This window comes from Cladophialophora yegresii (genome assembly GCF_000585515.1).
Source record: "Cladophialophora yegresii CBS 114405 chromosome Unknown aczIN-supercont1.1, whole genome shotgun sequence".
NCBI lineage: Eukaryota > Fungi > Ascomycota > Eurotiomycetes > Chaetothyriales > Herpotrichiellaceae > Cladophialophora > Cladophialophora yegresii.
The window spans coordinates 2,499,282-2,514,069 of NW_006913045.1; the positions used below are offsets into that span (position 1 = coordinate 2,499,282).

Genomic DNA, 14,788 nt, shown 5'->3' on the forward strand with positions numbered 1-14,788 from the left:
CAAGGGGGCGTCTTCATCCTGATCCGAACCCCCTACTGGTGGCTGACTGAGCCGATCCAACCTGGAATTGCCGGCCTCCAGGACGCTCTCCCTCCTCGACTTGTGCCATTGTCTGGTCAAAAGCAATCAACGGGGCATGTAACTGGGCAGGCGGCGAATTGGCGTAACTCGTTTGAGACGGAAACCAGCAAATCGCCCAATGTCCTCCCGGGAAGGCTGAAAAGGGATGGGCCACCTCTCAGCCTTGTCTGGCAGCCATATCGACCAACTCAGGTACTCGTACCGGAGTTTCGAGGTATCGTCAGGCCTTCTGTCAAGATGACAGAAACTAAGCATAGGACCTCGTTTGACAGCCCTCTGTCTCCAGCAGCACACCGCTCTCCTCATGTCTCAAACACAGATCTCAGCAAACTATCCTTACCATACACTACTGATCCGCCTTCCCCCTCAAATCCGGCTCAGCAGAAAGTATGGCTCATATTCGGCGCAACAGGGCACATGGGCCGGTCTGTGACCAAGGCCGCTCTGGCACACGACGACATAGTCGCTGCGGTAGGCCAATCTTACCAGGACGCGCCGTCGAGCATGGAAAAGTGGCACGAAGACAGGAACCGCTATCTAGGCTTGTTATGCGACGTGCGCATCCGGTCCAGCGTCTCCTCGACGATAGAGAAGACGATGCAGCAGTTCGGCCGCATCGACATCATCGCCAACTGTTCGGGCTACGGCGTGATTGGCGCCTGTGAAGACCAAGACGAGCACGAGACCCGGAATCAGTTCGAAACCAACTTCATGGGCACATTGAACATTATTCAATTGTCGTTGCCCTACTTTCGGAAACGACAAAGTGGAAGATATCTCATTTTCAGCTCAACGAGCGGCGCACTCGGCGTCCCGGGCCTGGGACCGTACTGCGCGTCCAAATACGCCGTGGAAGGGCTGATCGAGAGCATGCTCTACGAAGTCGCACCATTCAACATCAACCTCACGCTAGTAGAGCCTGGTCACTTGAGACGAGACGACAATACTAATTTACCGCCGCGGCCGCCGCCGCAACAATCGGTGTCGCAAACCAATACCTCCACCGCCAATGCCGCGGGCGCACCGACCAATGGGAAGAGCCAGGGACCAGGGCAGACTCAGCCCCAGCAGCAGCCTCCCAAGCAAACGGACCTTCCTCTCTTCGGCCACTTTAAAGTCGCGCGGCCATCCTCGCCGTACTCGACCAAAGATTCTCCAGCAGCACACACGCAACGCACGCTACAATGGATGGGCTCCAACCAGCCCACCTCGGTGGTCAAAGCCGCCGAACTGGTCTGGCAACTCGGCCACTGTCGGTACCCGCCGGTTCGATTACTCCTGGGCAGTTTCGCCGTCGAGAGCATCCGCGACCGGCTCAAGAGCATCATCGAGGAGATCGAGGACTGGAAGCACTTGAGCTTCCCGCCGATGGAAGGGTTTGAGGAGAAGGAAGATGACGAGGAGGGAGACGAACAGGATGAGGGCGTCAAAGAGGATGAAGGCGCCGAGCAAGGAGAGGAAGAAGAGGAGAGAGAAGGCGAAGGCGAAGACGAAACAGCAGACGGAGAACCCATAGAAGGGCAAAAGAAGGACGAAGACGCCAGTAGAGACGCACATGTCAAGCTGGAAAGTCAGATGGAGTTGGATGAGTGAATAGGACCGGGCGTCCGGCCTCTATTGCGACGGACACGTACTGTTTGCGCCCCTGTGGCTGCCACTACTTCACCGAGACGCGGACACCACAAGATCATCACAACACTGGTTTGCTCGACAAGGGCCTTTTGTTTGTCTTTTGAGGGATGGGCACCTCCACGTGCAACCCTGCAAGCCATTGAGCAATCGCTAGGAGAGGGGTCGCCGAATTGCTTGAAAAAGGCGACGAAGATGCTAGAGAGGAGGAGCGTCAGACCGACGACTCGACGAGAACAGCCGGGCTGAGCAGCATGCCTTTGCTATGCCTGGGTCATCGCTCCTCGCTATACTCGGCTCAGTTCTTGCGCTGAATAGTGCGCTCTGAGAAATGGGAGCCGGATTCGCAAGAGAGCAGAAGAAGAAGAAGAAATGACTTCTGGTCTCGTGTTTGAATTTCATCTTTGTTAGTGTGTAATTGTTCGACATTACAGCACTCCACATGGGTCTAGCTCAACTCGACCTTCCATCACGTCGTCCGGCTTCCGGCCACGCCGCACTCGTGTGCGAGCCAGTGATATCATATGAAGGCCGCATTCGTCGCGGATTGTTCGACTGGCCAGTAAAGGATCTTGGTCGGTGGCGTGTGGTATTTCGCCATCTTCCCGCCGTTCACATCACACGTTCGGGCCTTTTCCGCTCAATCACAAGATTTCCAACACTTGAGCCGAGTTTGATGATACTTACAGGCCAAGGAAGTCGTGGTTGGCGGCCGCTTGGGGGATGTTAATATGGTAATTCCAAGTAGTCGTACACACGAGGGGCGGGTCATCCAGGTAGCTAAGCCAGCCGAGCAGTCATGCCAATCTCTCACAGCGTAATGCGCATGTGATCACTTGCGCCAAACGCCCTGTTGCAATTCGGACACTTCCTTGCCCTCAACGTCAATCTCTCCGCCACGCAATCCTCGCAGAATGTATGGCCACAAGTTTTGATGACGGTATTTTTCAAGTTTCGCTTGCAGACGTTGCAGTAGGCGATCGTCCTCAGCATTTCATACTGCTCTGACTGACCGGATTTGGATTTCCAGCTTTCCAGCTGGCGGCGCGTGTCTTTCAGCGTGGACTTGAGTTCCTCCACTTCAAGTTCGGCCACGCGGCAGGCGGAAGAGGTAGACGATAATTTCGCATCTTTGGCGGTGGATTGATTTTTCAGTTCGGTGACTTGGGTGTTGAGACGAGCGATTTCCAGGGTATGAGTGATATTTTGCTGTTGAATAGCTCGATGGTCGTTTGTTTTGTGGCTTAACGCGTCTTTCATCTCAGATACTTGCTTTTCCAGCGTAGCCAGTAGGGCGCGCGCGGAGGCTTCTGCCTCCTTCAAGGCTGAAATCACTTCTGAAGACTTAGCGTTGTGTAGCCGCAATGTCCGAATTTCCCCGGCTTGGGTCTCCTTGCTCTTCATGGCGGCAAAGAATTTTTGATCAGCTTTGGTCTTATCCATCGAGAGCTTCAGGACTTTGTCCTCCATAGCGGCGAACTCCGAGATTTTCTGGCTTGCGATCTTCGAGGTCTTTTGAAATGCCGTGGACATAGACGCCAGTTCCCCATTCAAGATGTTGTACTTTCGATCGAGTTCATGATACCTGGCCCGCAGATCTTCAAGGCTTAGGGCATCCAATAGCGCATTGTCCACAGCCATACCACCTGACTGAGCAGTCAGCCGCTCAGTTTCGGATTCCAATGCTCGAATGCGATCCTCTTGGGCGGAGGCCAGTTCTGTGATCTTCTTGACAGCCTCATGATTCTGGTCGAGCGAGGACTGTTTCACCGCCTGATCTGCTAGCAATTCGTCTCGATTGTGCCGTATCCGCGCCAGATTAGCCTCCGATGCCGCCAGTAGGGAATCTTTCTCGGCAATGGCCGCTCGCTGCTCATTCTCCAGCTGAAGCTGATATGTTGTCCTCTCCGACCGCAATTTTGTAGCTTCTTCCCCCAACTCGGTATTGGCGGCCTCAAGGTTGTTGATTCTTTTAATGACGTCCTCATGCTGTGACTTCAACTGCTTGAACAGTTCCGTTTTTGCATAGTCTTCATCTGTTAAAACTACCGACTTCGCTTGCAATTCGGTCAACTGCTTCGTCAATGCCGCATTCTCCTCTTCCAACTTCTCGAGTTGCTCTTTCTGCTTTTCCGAAACGGCTGCAGCCTTGTTCAACTGTTGTTCCAGATCGGCCAGCTCTTCGGAGTTGTCGGAGGTGCCATTGACTTGACTGTCTTCCCGCTTGACAGAGCCGCCATCTTCTGAGGGTTTTGTTGCGCCTAAAAGCGCCTGTTTTTCGAGCTTGGCAACAGTTACACTTTTCGCTCTGTCAATTTTGCGCTCAGCGGTCATATAACGGAGAGAGGCATTCTCTAGCTGATGCTCGAGCTCCTCCTTTTCCGACTGTAATTTTTGGAGCTCAGCCACGTGACCCTTTTCGGCGGCGAGTAACTTTGCTATCTGCGATTGTAACTCTGCTACATCGGGAGAGGAGGGTCTGGTAGAGCCAAATAACCTTGATATAACTGTTTTGATTTGCCTTGAGCGGCTGCGGAGATGTTCTTCAAACTGGTCTTGGTCCGCGAAGAGCAAGGAAGAGGGCAATGATTCGGCATCCATGTCCACATCGTCGTCCCCTTTGGCAATGACTCTGACCTCGTCAATGACCTGTTGGAACCACGAGTCAATGACACGGAGATGATCGTCGTGATATCGAGCCTTTTTGCGCATCTCTTTTACTTGACCCTCCAGCGTGTTCTTTTCTCTCTTGTATTCTTGCATCTGCCGGAGAATGGCGTCTTTCTGGAATCTCTGTTCACCGTAGGCTCGCGTCAGCGTGATCCGGGACAAACAGGGCGCAGGAGTGGGATTGGGCTCACTTCGAGGTCATCTTTCCACGGCATGTCATCGTCCTTGTGGGCTTTGGACGCGCCATTCGCCTGGGTGGCTTGTCGCTTGAGAGGAGGAGCAGAGTCGATGGAATCATAAGGCGAGGGTCTCTTGCGATCTTCCATCTTGACTAGGCTCTGTTGAGAGAGGGAAAGGGGGAGAGATTCGACGGCCGTCATCAGTCCTACTGCTCCAAGGGGCGAGGCTTCCGCGGAGAAAACGTCCTTGAAGCGACCCAAGTCGGCAGCAAGATCGAAGAGGGCCGTCAAAGCGGGCGACGTGAATGTGATGAGTCTGCTGACAAGTTGGCTGTGCTGAGGCAAAGATGCAAAGAAGTCAACGTTGCAGGGCAAAGGAACTTCAAGGTTTCGCCGAACACGGTTTAGCCTCAGAGCGCAGTCTTGGCGGGGCGCGACTAACCAAAACTGAATGGGAAGTGAGGATACAGTGAAGGTGAGGGGACGCGACTCAGAAAGTGATGCCCACAAGCCAGCAAGCTGGGTGGCTGGACATGACTTGAAACCGACGCTCGAGTCCTTCCTGTAGGAGACAAATGTCGCTTGTACTGCCATGCCGTCTTTCAGCTCTGTGGTCCGCAAGCCGGGCCAGAAGATCCAGCCCAAGGGCCCTAAAAGAAATGTGCAGAGAAACCCGGCCCGCCATGCGGCGCCTCCATCGTTGACGCCGGAGAGCCAGACTGTGAGTCCCGCTGTTGAGGCTGTTGATAAAGAAGCACCGAGAACAGTAAACGAGCTGCAGCTAGCAGAGGCAGAAGCAATAGGCGAAAGACACGAAATCCCCTCGACCATTCCTTCCCTTGCACCTTCGATTCCTGCGATTGTTCCGTCCGTAGAAACAGCAAGAGAGACCTATGAGCAGGCAGTTGGGGACGCAGCACCAACCACGGATCGCGCCCCCTCCTTATCCGTCGAGATAACCGTGCCCGGCAATGCGAGCACTGGTGTTCAAATCATCCATCCTGTCAACATCACCCAGAGCGACGGAAGTGCTATACCAAACGTCATCCCCACCATCTCTAGTAATACCCCGTCCTCTACGGCGCAGAAACGAAAAGAGACAAACGAACCAACCCCTGCTGCTTCGGAAGACTCTTCTACAGAGAGGGAAACTACAGAAGAGCCTAGGAAGCGTCCAAAGACAACACCTGCCGCCCAGCATGTGGAAGAGCCAGAATCTCAAGCGCCCTCTGCGTCTGATACCGTTCCTTTGACGTCGAGACACAGCTCTGGATACCGACGGAGCGAGTCTCGTACTTCGGATGCACTCATACAAGATGCAACTACAGGAGCTGCCCACGTCTCTGAGCTAGCGCAGCATATCGAGAACAGCGCAAGATCACAACGGTCTCGTTCAGAGGTCCGCTCTGTCTCGCAAACATTGGAGACTGAGGGAAGCACCCAGGCAATTGCCCACCCGCAGCCCAGACAGTCCAAAAAGAAGAAAAAGTCAAAGTCAGAGAAGATTCAAGAGCTCGCCCAACAAGTTGTCGATCAGGCCGTCAATGGTGGTCAAGACAAAGATAACACACGGAGGAGTCGTCGATCACGACTTACCACGCCCGAGAATGCTGAAGAGCTTGAAATTGACCCTCAGGAGGTCTCCATGTCTGAGCTGACAAAGGACATCAAGGTTGGTCGCAAATCCGAAACAGAAAAGCGAATGCAAGAAAACTGGGTGGAAATCAAGGAGCGGCGGAAGAAAGATGTTGAAAAGCGCCGTGAAGCCGCCCGTGGAAAGAACACCGCCAATGGAGAAGACCGGGAGCTTGAGGAGGCGCCTGTACCCAAGCAAATCATCGTGAATGGAGTAATCGTGGTCGCAAATGAATCGCGAGAGGTTGCTTTCGGTGCCGGCCTCGAGCAAGCTGCCAGAGAACAAGCGGACGTCGCAATCGAAGACGACAGGATCTACAAGTACGTGAACCAAGCCACCTTGGGCAAGAACGCAGGCCGTGATAAACGGAGCAAATGGGATGAATACACGACCAATCTCTTCTATCAAGGCCTCCGTATGTTCGGCACCGATTTTAGCATGATTGCCAACCTCTTCCCGGAAAGCGTCGACCGTGGCATGGTGAAGAGGAAGTACCTAGCCGAATTACAAAGCGACCCTGCGAGAGTCGATACATGCGTTACCGCGAAAGAAACAGTCAGTCTGGACAAGTATGCCGCCATGACAAACATGGAGTTTGAAGATCCGGAGAAGCTCATGAAAGAACTTGAGGAAGAAGGGAAGCGAATGAGGGAGGAGGATGAAAAGAGGAGAGCGGACCAGGGATATGTCATGACAAACGACGGCGCGGATGTTCCACTACCGTCTACCGAGACCGACGATGCTGGAGCTCAGACTGTCGTGGAAGATGAGGACCAAGATGAGGATCCTGACATACCTGCGTCTGCTCGAAGCGCTCAACCACCCAGTACAGCCAGAAGCCAGCGCATTAATGCTCTAGCCGAGAAGGTCGTTCAAGCTGCTGTGGCGCCAAAGAAGAAGCAGCAGCGAAGGACGCGAGAATCGACCGGTGGTACGCGCGCCGGGCGAGGTGGCAAGAAAGGAAAGAGAGCGGCCGAGGGCATTGAGGAGAGGATAGGCCCCCTTGATGAGATGGAGCATTAGGCTGGTCTGTTTGACTGATGATACCCCTTTTGCGATTCTTTCGAATGGTGACGATCATCCGCCAACTTTCGTCATCGAGGTTCTGGGTGAGGTGTAGTTCATGATCATCGTGTCTCGTCCCCATTACGGATTCTCAATGACCTTCGGCACCTGATCCTCCCCAAGAACATGGAATACCACTTAACCCTACACAAGAAGCTCATCCATACAGCTCACATCTCCCTACGCAGTAACACCCACATCTCCCGAAACCGTCCGGATCCCAGGAGGGGACATGATCATCTGCAAGAACCTGGCCACTCCGCTGACTTTTGCAGGTACGTAGTAGGCTCAAGGTGAGTAAAGGGAGCAGGCACCGTAAACGGTGTATTCGGTAGGGATCTTGTGCTCTTTGACTGCGTGGGCGCGCAGGAGACGAGAATAGGCAGGAGCGCACCGTGAAAAAATTTCTGATGCCACCTTTCGCGTGGTATTGGTCGCTGAGGTAAGTATGCCCATGAGTGCCGGCGGTGATGTTCACGATGGGAATACACACGTATATTGGCGTCGTAGCCGATCTGGAGGTGCTCGATGCCAATGCCTCCTTCCACGATGAAGCCCACACTGCCAGGCCCTCTTCAATCTGGCCAGACACCATATCGGGGGATAGGGCCTTTTCCAGAACGAAACCCAACTAGGCCCCCATTCACGAGTTAAAAATCCTACTGTAAAGCAACTCATGCCGCCCAATCCAAAGATCCAGCATAGGAACGACCTGTCCCGTCTCCTCCGTGCTCAACCACCACACCTTCCGCAAGCATTCCCTGATTAGCTCCTGCAAATCTCTGCTCGCAAGTACGGTCTGCGCCATGTAGGGACCCATGACACTCGCCCTAACGGCCGCCGACACAACTGCTTTGGCGTGGTTGAGAAGAAAAACATATGCCGCATCTTCGAGAGAGAGACGTAAGGCTCGGCAGACGGTGCCCCAGAGCGGGGCAAAATGTCCGTTGATGGATGGGATTTCCAATGGGGCGGTGGTGATAGATAAGATTTTCAGGTCCCTGGAGAAGACGTTCAAGGCAGTGGCGGCAACCTCATATATGACGTGGTCCTTATGGCCCTGTCTGGCTGTCGCGAAGAAGGCTCTCTCCCACACGCTGAGAAGAGCACGACCTTGAGCAATACTGGCCCGCCTTGCCACGTTGCAGGGCGTGGATGCGTCGAGGTCGTTGTCGAGACCTGACAGCGCCATAGGGTCGCGGAACGCTGCAAGAGCGTAGGGGATATTGGTGTATGCCATCGACTGGATGGAGAGCTTCAGGAACTTGTGGAAGAGGGCAAGGTTGGTCTCCCTCGTTCCTGATGCTTTGTGGTGAGCCAGGAAGGATTCCAGGCCGCTGGAGTAGGCAAACGAGCCTAGTGGCAGGGCCGAGTCGGAGAGAAGCATCAGGTTGTGGATTGACGAGTCGAGCGATAGGGAAATGGGTATAGGGACAGCCTCTACACTTCCCTTGCTATGGAGTTCGGTCACCACCTTCGAGCCGGATCCCTTCACAGAGTTCAGTTGAGCTCTAGTTGACTGTAGTTCTGCCTCGAGCTCCAGCACTCGTGCGTACAGGGCGGGTGCCTCATCATGACCATTCATGTCTTGAGCCAGCCCATATACTCACCTACGAAAATCACGAGGCTTGCTCTCCAAGCTCGTAGCTATCCGACTGTATTCGCAAGTTCCCGGCTCCATGGCACGCAAGATGAGCGTATATACGTGGGTGACAGCGGATTATGCACATTGTGGCATGAAGCTAAACAGCCATGTGGGGAAACGTGAAGCTACTGTACTTTCTCCAGGTCGATGATCGCATCCAAATCCTCTTTCCTGTAATTAATTACAGTCGTGCCGCGTCACTTCAGACTCCGTTTGCTAATCACACATGAAGAGAAAGGACGCCGGAATCTCTGTTTTCCTCTGGCAGTAGATGTCTTCTTGAGAGCTCTCAGGGTCTCCGACCCATCACCATCCTCCGTCACCATGTCCGGCAAGCGGATACTCGATGCGATTGCGCTTTTGAGTGTTTCCAAGAACATCGCTGTCAAGCACTTCGACATTCGGTTCGGTCAGGCCAAGGTGTATAGCCAGTCATCCTCTATTGCAAAAGCCGTCCGGAGGAAAGGGTTACCTATTCTATCTACGGCAGTGTCACGATTTGCTTCATCCCAGTCTTCTTCGAAACCGCAGAAAGAGGGTATCCTGCAGGACCATTTCTACAAGCCTTCAGCTGAGAACACAGCAACCGAGTCTGCCGCCAGTGGAGATCTGAATGTCGAACAAGCACAGGCAGACAGGGCGCCGCTCCCGGATGGCACAATTCCACCGCAGGACAGTGCGATAGGAGGCGAGGCCGGTGACGGTATGACATTCAACAAGGTGCCCGCGGGAGAAACAGCGCAGCATCCAGTCGAGTCACAAGGGGCTCAAGATATACACTTCCAATCGTCTACAAAGCCCAATATATCAGGGTTCACGCCCGCCGAGTCTCTCGCCCCCAACCAAGCCAGAAACGAAGACCCAATCCCTGCGCAGACCGCTGAACCGCCCTCGGCAGAAGACTCTGCCAAAGAGTTTGGCGTGGAGCAAGAGCAGGATGTGTTCTACCAGCCGCCCGACAGTGTGACGCCTGTCTTGTCAGCATTGCCTCGAGTCCGAGTACCCACAACAGAAAACGATGTTCAGGAAGGAGATTCACACATCGAGCCTGGCCTCAATGCCGACGTGTATTACCACGGCTCAACTCGAGAGGTGGCTGCGGATGAGCCTTCGGAAGAACAGCTGTCTCAGATCTTCCACAATCCCAAACACGCTAGAATGTTTGCGCAGAAAGCCCAGTACGCTCCTGGTGGTGTTCAGCCTGGGGTGCATCCAGCCTCGACTAGACGGCCTCGCAACTTCCACACCATGACTATTAGGCATCAAAAGGCATCTGACACAGATACAGAGAGCCTCAAGCAGCTTGGTGCTGACCTGGCCAAGGATGTCCAGAAAATCAATGTGAGTCTACCTGGCCCAAGATTGTGCTTTGCTGAACTGATCAGACTGACAGATGCCCTAGACCCAGCAACAGCAACCCTACCAGATGCGGGAGTCAAAAGTGCCCTCCTCACGAGTGGGCCGCATCTTCGAGTTCGGAGGGCTGGCCGCATCCATGGCTTTTGGCGCAGTGAGCGAAAGCATCAGCCGCTCAGGAGGAGCCAATGGCTCTCTGATGCTGAGTGCGGCAAACATGGAACGTCTTGTTGCCAAGTTGTCCAAAATGAGAGGCGCTGCCCTCAAGCTAGGCCAAATGATGAGCTTTCAAGACTCCAAGCTGCTTCCCAAGCCCATTCATGATGTGCTTCAACGTGTCCAGGATAGTGCCGATTACATGCCTGCGTCGCAGCGTGACGCGGTGATTGCTGCTGATCTAGGTCCGAATTGGCGGGACAAATTGTTTCAGCAGTTTGATGAGCGGCCGATGGCTGCTGCGTCAATTGGACAAGTCCATGGTGCCGTGCTGCAGGATGGGAGGAGAGTTGCCGTCAAAGTCCAGTACCCGGGTGTGGCGGACTCGATCTCATCTGACCTTAATAACCTTTCTTTACTGCTCAGCGCGTCTCGTCTCTTGCCCAAGGGCCTGTACCTTGAGAAGACCATAGCGAATGCCCGAACAGAGCTCGCTTGGGAATGCGACTACGTCCGCGAGGCAGATGCAGCTAAACGATTTGGCAGACTGTTGGCAGACGAGAAGGTCGTCTTCGCCGTGCCAGAGATCATTGATGAAGCGTCGGGAGAGCGAGTCTTGACGATGGAGCGGATGGACGGAATCCCAGTCACCAGAGTCCAGAACTTCACGCAGGAGCAGAAAGACTGGATTGGCTCGCAGATTCTTCGACTTTGTCTGCGAGAGATTACCGAGTTCAGATACATGCAGACGGACCCCAACTGGACGAACTTTCTTTACAACGCAAAGACGAACAAGCTGGAACTCTTGGACTTTGGTGCATCACGGGAATTCCCAGAGCGCTTCATCAACTTGTACGTCAAGACTCTCATGGCGGCCTCGAGAAAGGACAGAAAGGCGTGCGGAGACCTATCCGTACAGCTGGGCTACCTTACTGGCTATGAATCGAAGGCCATGTACAACGCTCACATCGACTCTGTCATGACTCTGGCTGAACCGTTCATGGACTTCAGTCCCGATGTCTATGACTTTCAGGACCAGACAATCACCGACCGTGTACGAGAATTGATTCCAGTCATGCTGAGGGAGCGACTCGCACCTCCACCCGAGGAGACGTACAGCCTGCATCGCAAACTGAGCGGGGCTTTCCTGTTATGCGCCAGGTTGGGCAGCCGCGTGCGCTGCAAGGAGTTGTTCGCGAAGGCGCTCACCAAAGCTGGCTTACGGTGATGGCGCGTTCGCTTAAAAGACCGAGTCATCGTCGTCTTCTTCGCTGTGTTCCAGAATCGTCTCCTGCAACAGTCCTGGCCGTGCTGGTAGGGTGTTGGTAGGACTGACTGGGCTCAATGGCCCTGGCGGCGTGGTCAATGGCATTTTTCTGGCTTCCCGCACGACTTCTTGTAACAGCGGTTGTGAGGCAATCAGTCTGGCCTGTGTCGCCAGTCTCTGTTGTTCCTCAAGCTGTCTCCTCCTCTTCTCTTCTCTTGCCTTCCTGTACGATATTGCGTCATGACCTCTAGGTGGAATCGGCTTCATGGCGGGTTGCTTGTCAATGCGGAAGACAACGACAATGGCGCGGAGGGTGAAGTGTAAGATTAGTGCGAGTAACAGGCCTATGAAGACTGCGCTACCGAGGAAGTACCAGAGTGGCTGTATAGGAGCTATTAGTTCCTGCAGATTTGAGGTGTTTTTGGGTCTACAGACCTCGAAAGCTGCGAATATGCGCCATGGGATTGACGCGACTTTTATTACCACTCCGGCGAGGTATATAAATGGATTTGATAGACAAGCTAGAATGTACCATAGCACCGCCAACAGTCGGACGATCGGATAAAGCGCGTAGGAGAGGAGTGTTGTTGCCGCAGAGAGCGCGAGATACGACACAGCGAACGCATGCACCCAAGCTGAGTGGCTGGCGGTAGTATTCATCGTCGGCGTATTTTGGGAAGCATGACAGCTAGATGCATGATGCACTCGATCGACCTCTGTAGGTGGTAGTAGTGGTGATAAATGGGACTCGTACCGGGCACAACACCTTGAGCAACCTGTGAATGTCGCCCGCTCGTGTTGAGCCGCAAGTCAGCCAACAATGACGCCTTCTCCCCGCAATTGTTCCTGAAATTAGGCTCTCTTTTCAAGGGTCTCTACGCCCACTCATCATGCCAAAGTCAGTTCAGCCTCTCTTAACCCACCCCTCTTCTGCTCTTGCCCTCGAGGCCTTAAACTTCACCGTCACCGGAGCTCGGATTCATTTCCACAAAGTCAAAGTCGGTCGATTTGGCTTACATTCTTTACCATCTCCCAGTGTCTGTATACATGCTCATCTACCTGGAGCCTACCAGATTTCGCTCCGACTTCCTATCTCCTTGACAGCGGCTCTTCCCTCCATTTCCCCAACCGGCCATTCCCGACTAAATCGTGTCGCACGACACTTCGACATTTCCGCAACACAACAATCACGATGGGCAATCAACAGTCCTCCGAAGACAAGAAGAGCTCGAGCTCTAGGTCTGGGACACCCCAGGCCGAGAAAGACCGCAAGATAAATCGCCGGATCTCGATTCAAGCCCTTTCTCAAGGTCGCGGCGCTCCTGTCGATGCTGCTGCGACCAAGGACACCGCTGTTGCCCAGACCACCTCCCATAATCTCGAGAAGCCACAACTGCAACAATATTTGCAGGCTGCTTCTCCGGAAAGTGCCAAGGCCGGACGGGTAGAGCGGTCATCCTCGAGGAAGTCAAAGGAAAAGAAGAATGAGTTGGAGCATCGACCCAAACCGCAACCTCCCACTCAACAACCACTTGCTGTGCCTCAGCCTGCCACTCCCCTGGATGTTCCCATATCGAAGAGCAAGCAGGACGAGGATCGTTTCGACGAGCGACCTATTGCGCACAGTCAACCCTACGACGACCGACGATATGCTCCTGTTGCCCAACTCCGACCGCCTCGTCTTCCTCTCCCGATCGCCGATGTACCTATACCCGACTCGCCTACGCTGATGCCAGTAGACAAAAGTAGTGATGCCGATGTGCCTCTCTTTGAGACCGATGGCCCCCTCGCTATTGCAGAGCCGCACACAAGACGAAGAAGTTCCATGTTGAGCACCAACACGCAGTCCGAGGACGAGGTCGGTGACGAACTGCAGCCTTATGCAGTCCAATCGACGACCCAGACTACGCCTACGGTCATCGAATGGAATCAAGGCGGCAACAAGGTCTACGTGACAGGTACTTTTGCCAACTGGGAAAAGAAATATAGACTACATCCGAGGTATGCCTTCCATAGCCGGTTTTCTTTGTTCAACGTCTCGGATGGGTGTTGGAATTTTGACCGAGTCCATACCAACCCGGGGATGTCGTGCCCTACATGGGGAAGAACTTCCTAGTTTTTCTGCCTCTGCGATCTTTGCTGACTCTATATTGTAGAAAGAATGGTCCCGGCATGTTTACCACCATCAACCTTCCTTCTGGAACCCACCATCTTAAGTTTGTGGTGGACGGCGAGATGGTCACCAGCTCAGAGCTGCCGACCGCCGTGGACTTCAACAATTTCCTCGTCAACTACATCGAGATCGCGACCGAGGACATCTCCAAGCCACGTCGCGAGAGCGCTCAACCGGGGACCAAGTCAACGGTTCTTCTTGCGCCCGAGGAACAAAGTGAACAAGCCACCTCCGGGCAGCAAACGCCCGAAGACTCCGACTTCTCTGAGCTTCAGCTCGAAGAGATCCCAGCAGGTGACTGGCGTCAACTCATTCCGCCTTACTTGATCGACATCGACTTGGACGAAGAAGAACCAAAGTACAAGGCGGCATCTGCGTGTATCTCGGAGTTCGGCCATCCCCCAGCTCTGCCACTGTTTCTGAGCCGGTCGATTCTGAACGGTATCTTGCCTGTCAAGGACGATAATAGCGTCTTGACATTGCCGAATCATACTGTTCTAAATCACCTTATGACGAGCAGCGTGAAGAACGGGGTGCTTGCGACGAGTGTTACTACGAGGTACAAGAAGAAGGTGGGTTCAGGTTTCCTTGAGAGTTCTTGATCAGTACTGATTCCGCACAGTATGTAACCACGATCTCGTTCAAGCCCGTGCCGAAGGCGATCCAGATCGATCAATAGTAGCCACCGGGGGACATTTCTCTTCTTCGGCCACTTGGTGGATATGTGTCACTGTTCATGACCTGGGACTCCACGACGAATGGGATGTGCTGTACTGTGCTGAGGTTGGCTAGTGTGGCCACAAACCTATCGCGTCACATTGACTTGTTCGTTGTCACGGGCACGGTGGCAGCAAATCTTGCATATTGCAACTTCTGTATGACCGCCTACGAACAAATAGAAGAACAGGAGCTCCAGGCGATTTGATAGAAC

The 14,788-nt window shown here is 53.8% G+C and overlaps 7 protein-coding genes across 7 annotated transcripts; 4 read left to right on the top strand and 3 right to left on the bottom strand.

The window, feature by feature from the left end:
- Positions 1-318: 318 nt before the first annotated feature.
- Positions 319-1,674, top strand: A1O7_00882 (oxidoreductase; the record flags this gene model as incomplete). Its single annotated transcript, XM_007754923.1, has 1 exon — positions 319-1,674. The coding sequence occupies one exon, from the start codon at positions 319-321 to the stop codon at positions 1,672-1,674; it is 1,356 nt and encodes a 451-aa protein (XP_007753113.1).
- An 846-nt stretch (positions 1,675-2,520) lies between these two features.
- Positions 2,521-4,760, bottom strand: A1O7_00883 (E3 ubiquitin-protein ligase BRE1; the record flags this gene model as incomplete). Its single annotated transcript, XM_007754924.1, has 2 exons — positions 2,521-4,503; positions 4,572-4,760. The coding sequence occupies 2 exons, from the start codon at positions 4,758-4,760 to the stop codon at positions 2,521-2,523; spliced, it is 2,172 nt and encodes a 723-aa protein (XP_007753114.1).
- A 391-nt stretch (positions 4,761-5,151) lies between these two features.
- On the top strand, positions 5,152-7,218 carry A1O7_00884 (uncharacterized protein; the record flags this gene model as incomplete). The annotated part of the gene is made up of 1 exon (XM_007754925.1): positions 5,152-7,218. The coding sequence occupies one exon, from the start codon at positions 5,152-5,154 to the stop codon at positions 7,216-7,218; it is 2,067 nt and encodes a 688-aa protein (XP_007753115.1).
- Positions 7,219-7,903: 685 nt separating this feature from the next.
- On the bottom strand, positions 7,904-8,845 carry A1O7_00885 (urease accessory protein; the record flags this gene model as incomplete). The annotated part of the gene is made up of 1 exon (XM_007754926.1): positions 7,904-8,845. The coding sequence occupies one exon, from the start codon at positions 8,843-8,845 to the stop codon at positions 7,904-7,906; it is 942 nt and encodes a 313-aa protein (XP_007753116.1).
- Positions 8,846-9,229: 384 nt separating this feature from the next.
- On the top strand, positions 9,230-11,645 carry A1O7_00886 (aarF domain-containing kinase; the record flags this gene model as incomplete). The annotated part of the gene is made up of 2 exons (XM_007754927.1): positions 9,230-10,246; positions 10,308-11,645. The coding sequence occupies 2 exons, from the start codon at positions 9,230-9,232 to the stop codon at positions 11,643-11,645; spliced, it is 2,355 nt and encodes a 784-aa protein (XP_007753117.1).
- Positions 11,646-11,657: 12 nt separating this feature from the next.
- Positions 11,658-12,284, bottom strand: A1O7_00887 (uncharacterized protein; the record flags this gene model as incomplete). The annotated part of the gene is made up of 2 exons (XM_007754928.1): positions 12,120-12,284; positions 11,658-12,065 (listed from the first exon to the last, which is right to left on the bottom strand). The coding sequence occupies exon 2, from the start codon at positions 11,949-11,951 to the stop codon at positions 11,658-11,660; it is 294 nt and encodes a 97-aa protein (XP_007753118.1). The 5' UTR covers positions 11,952-12,065; positions 12,120-12,284.
- Positions 12,285-12,876: 592 nt separating this feature from the next.
- On the top strand, positions 12,877-14,459 carry A1O7_00888 (uncharacterized protein; the record flags this gene model as incomplete). Its single annotated transcript, XM_007754929.1, has 2 exons — positions 12,877-13,685; positions 13,841-14,459. The coding sequence occupies 2 exons, from the start codon at positions 12,877-12,879 to the stop codon at positions 14,457-14,459; spliced, it is 1,428 nt and encodes a 475-aa protein (XP_007753119.1).
- Between the last annotated feature and the right edge of the window lie 329 nt (positions 14,460-14,788).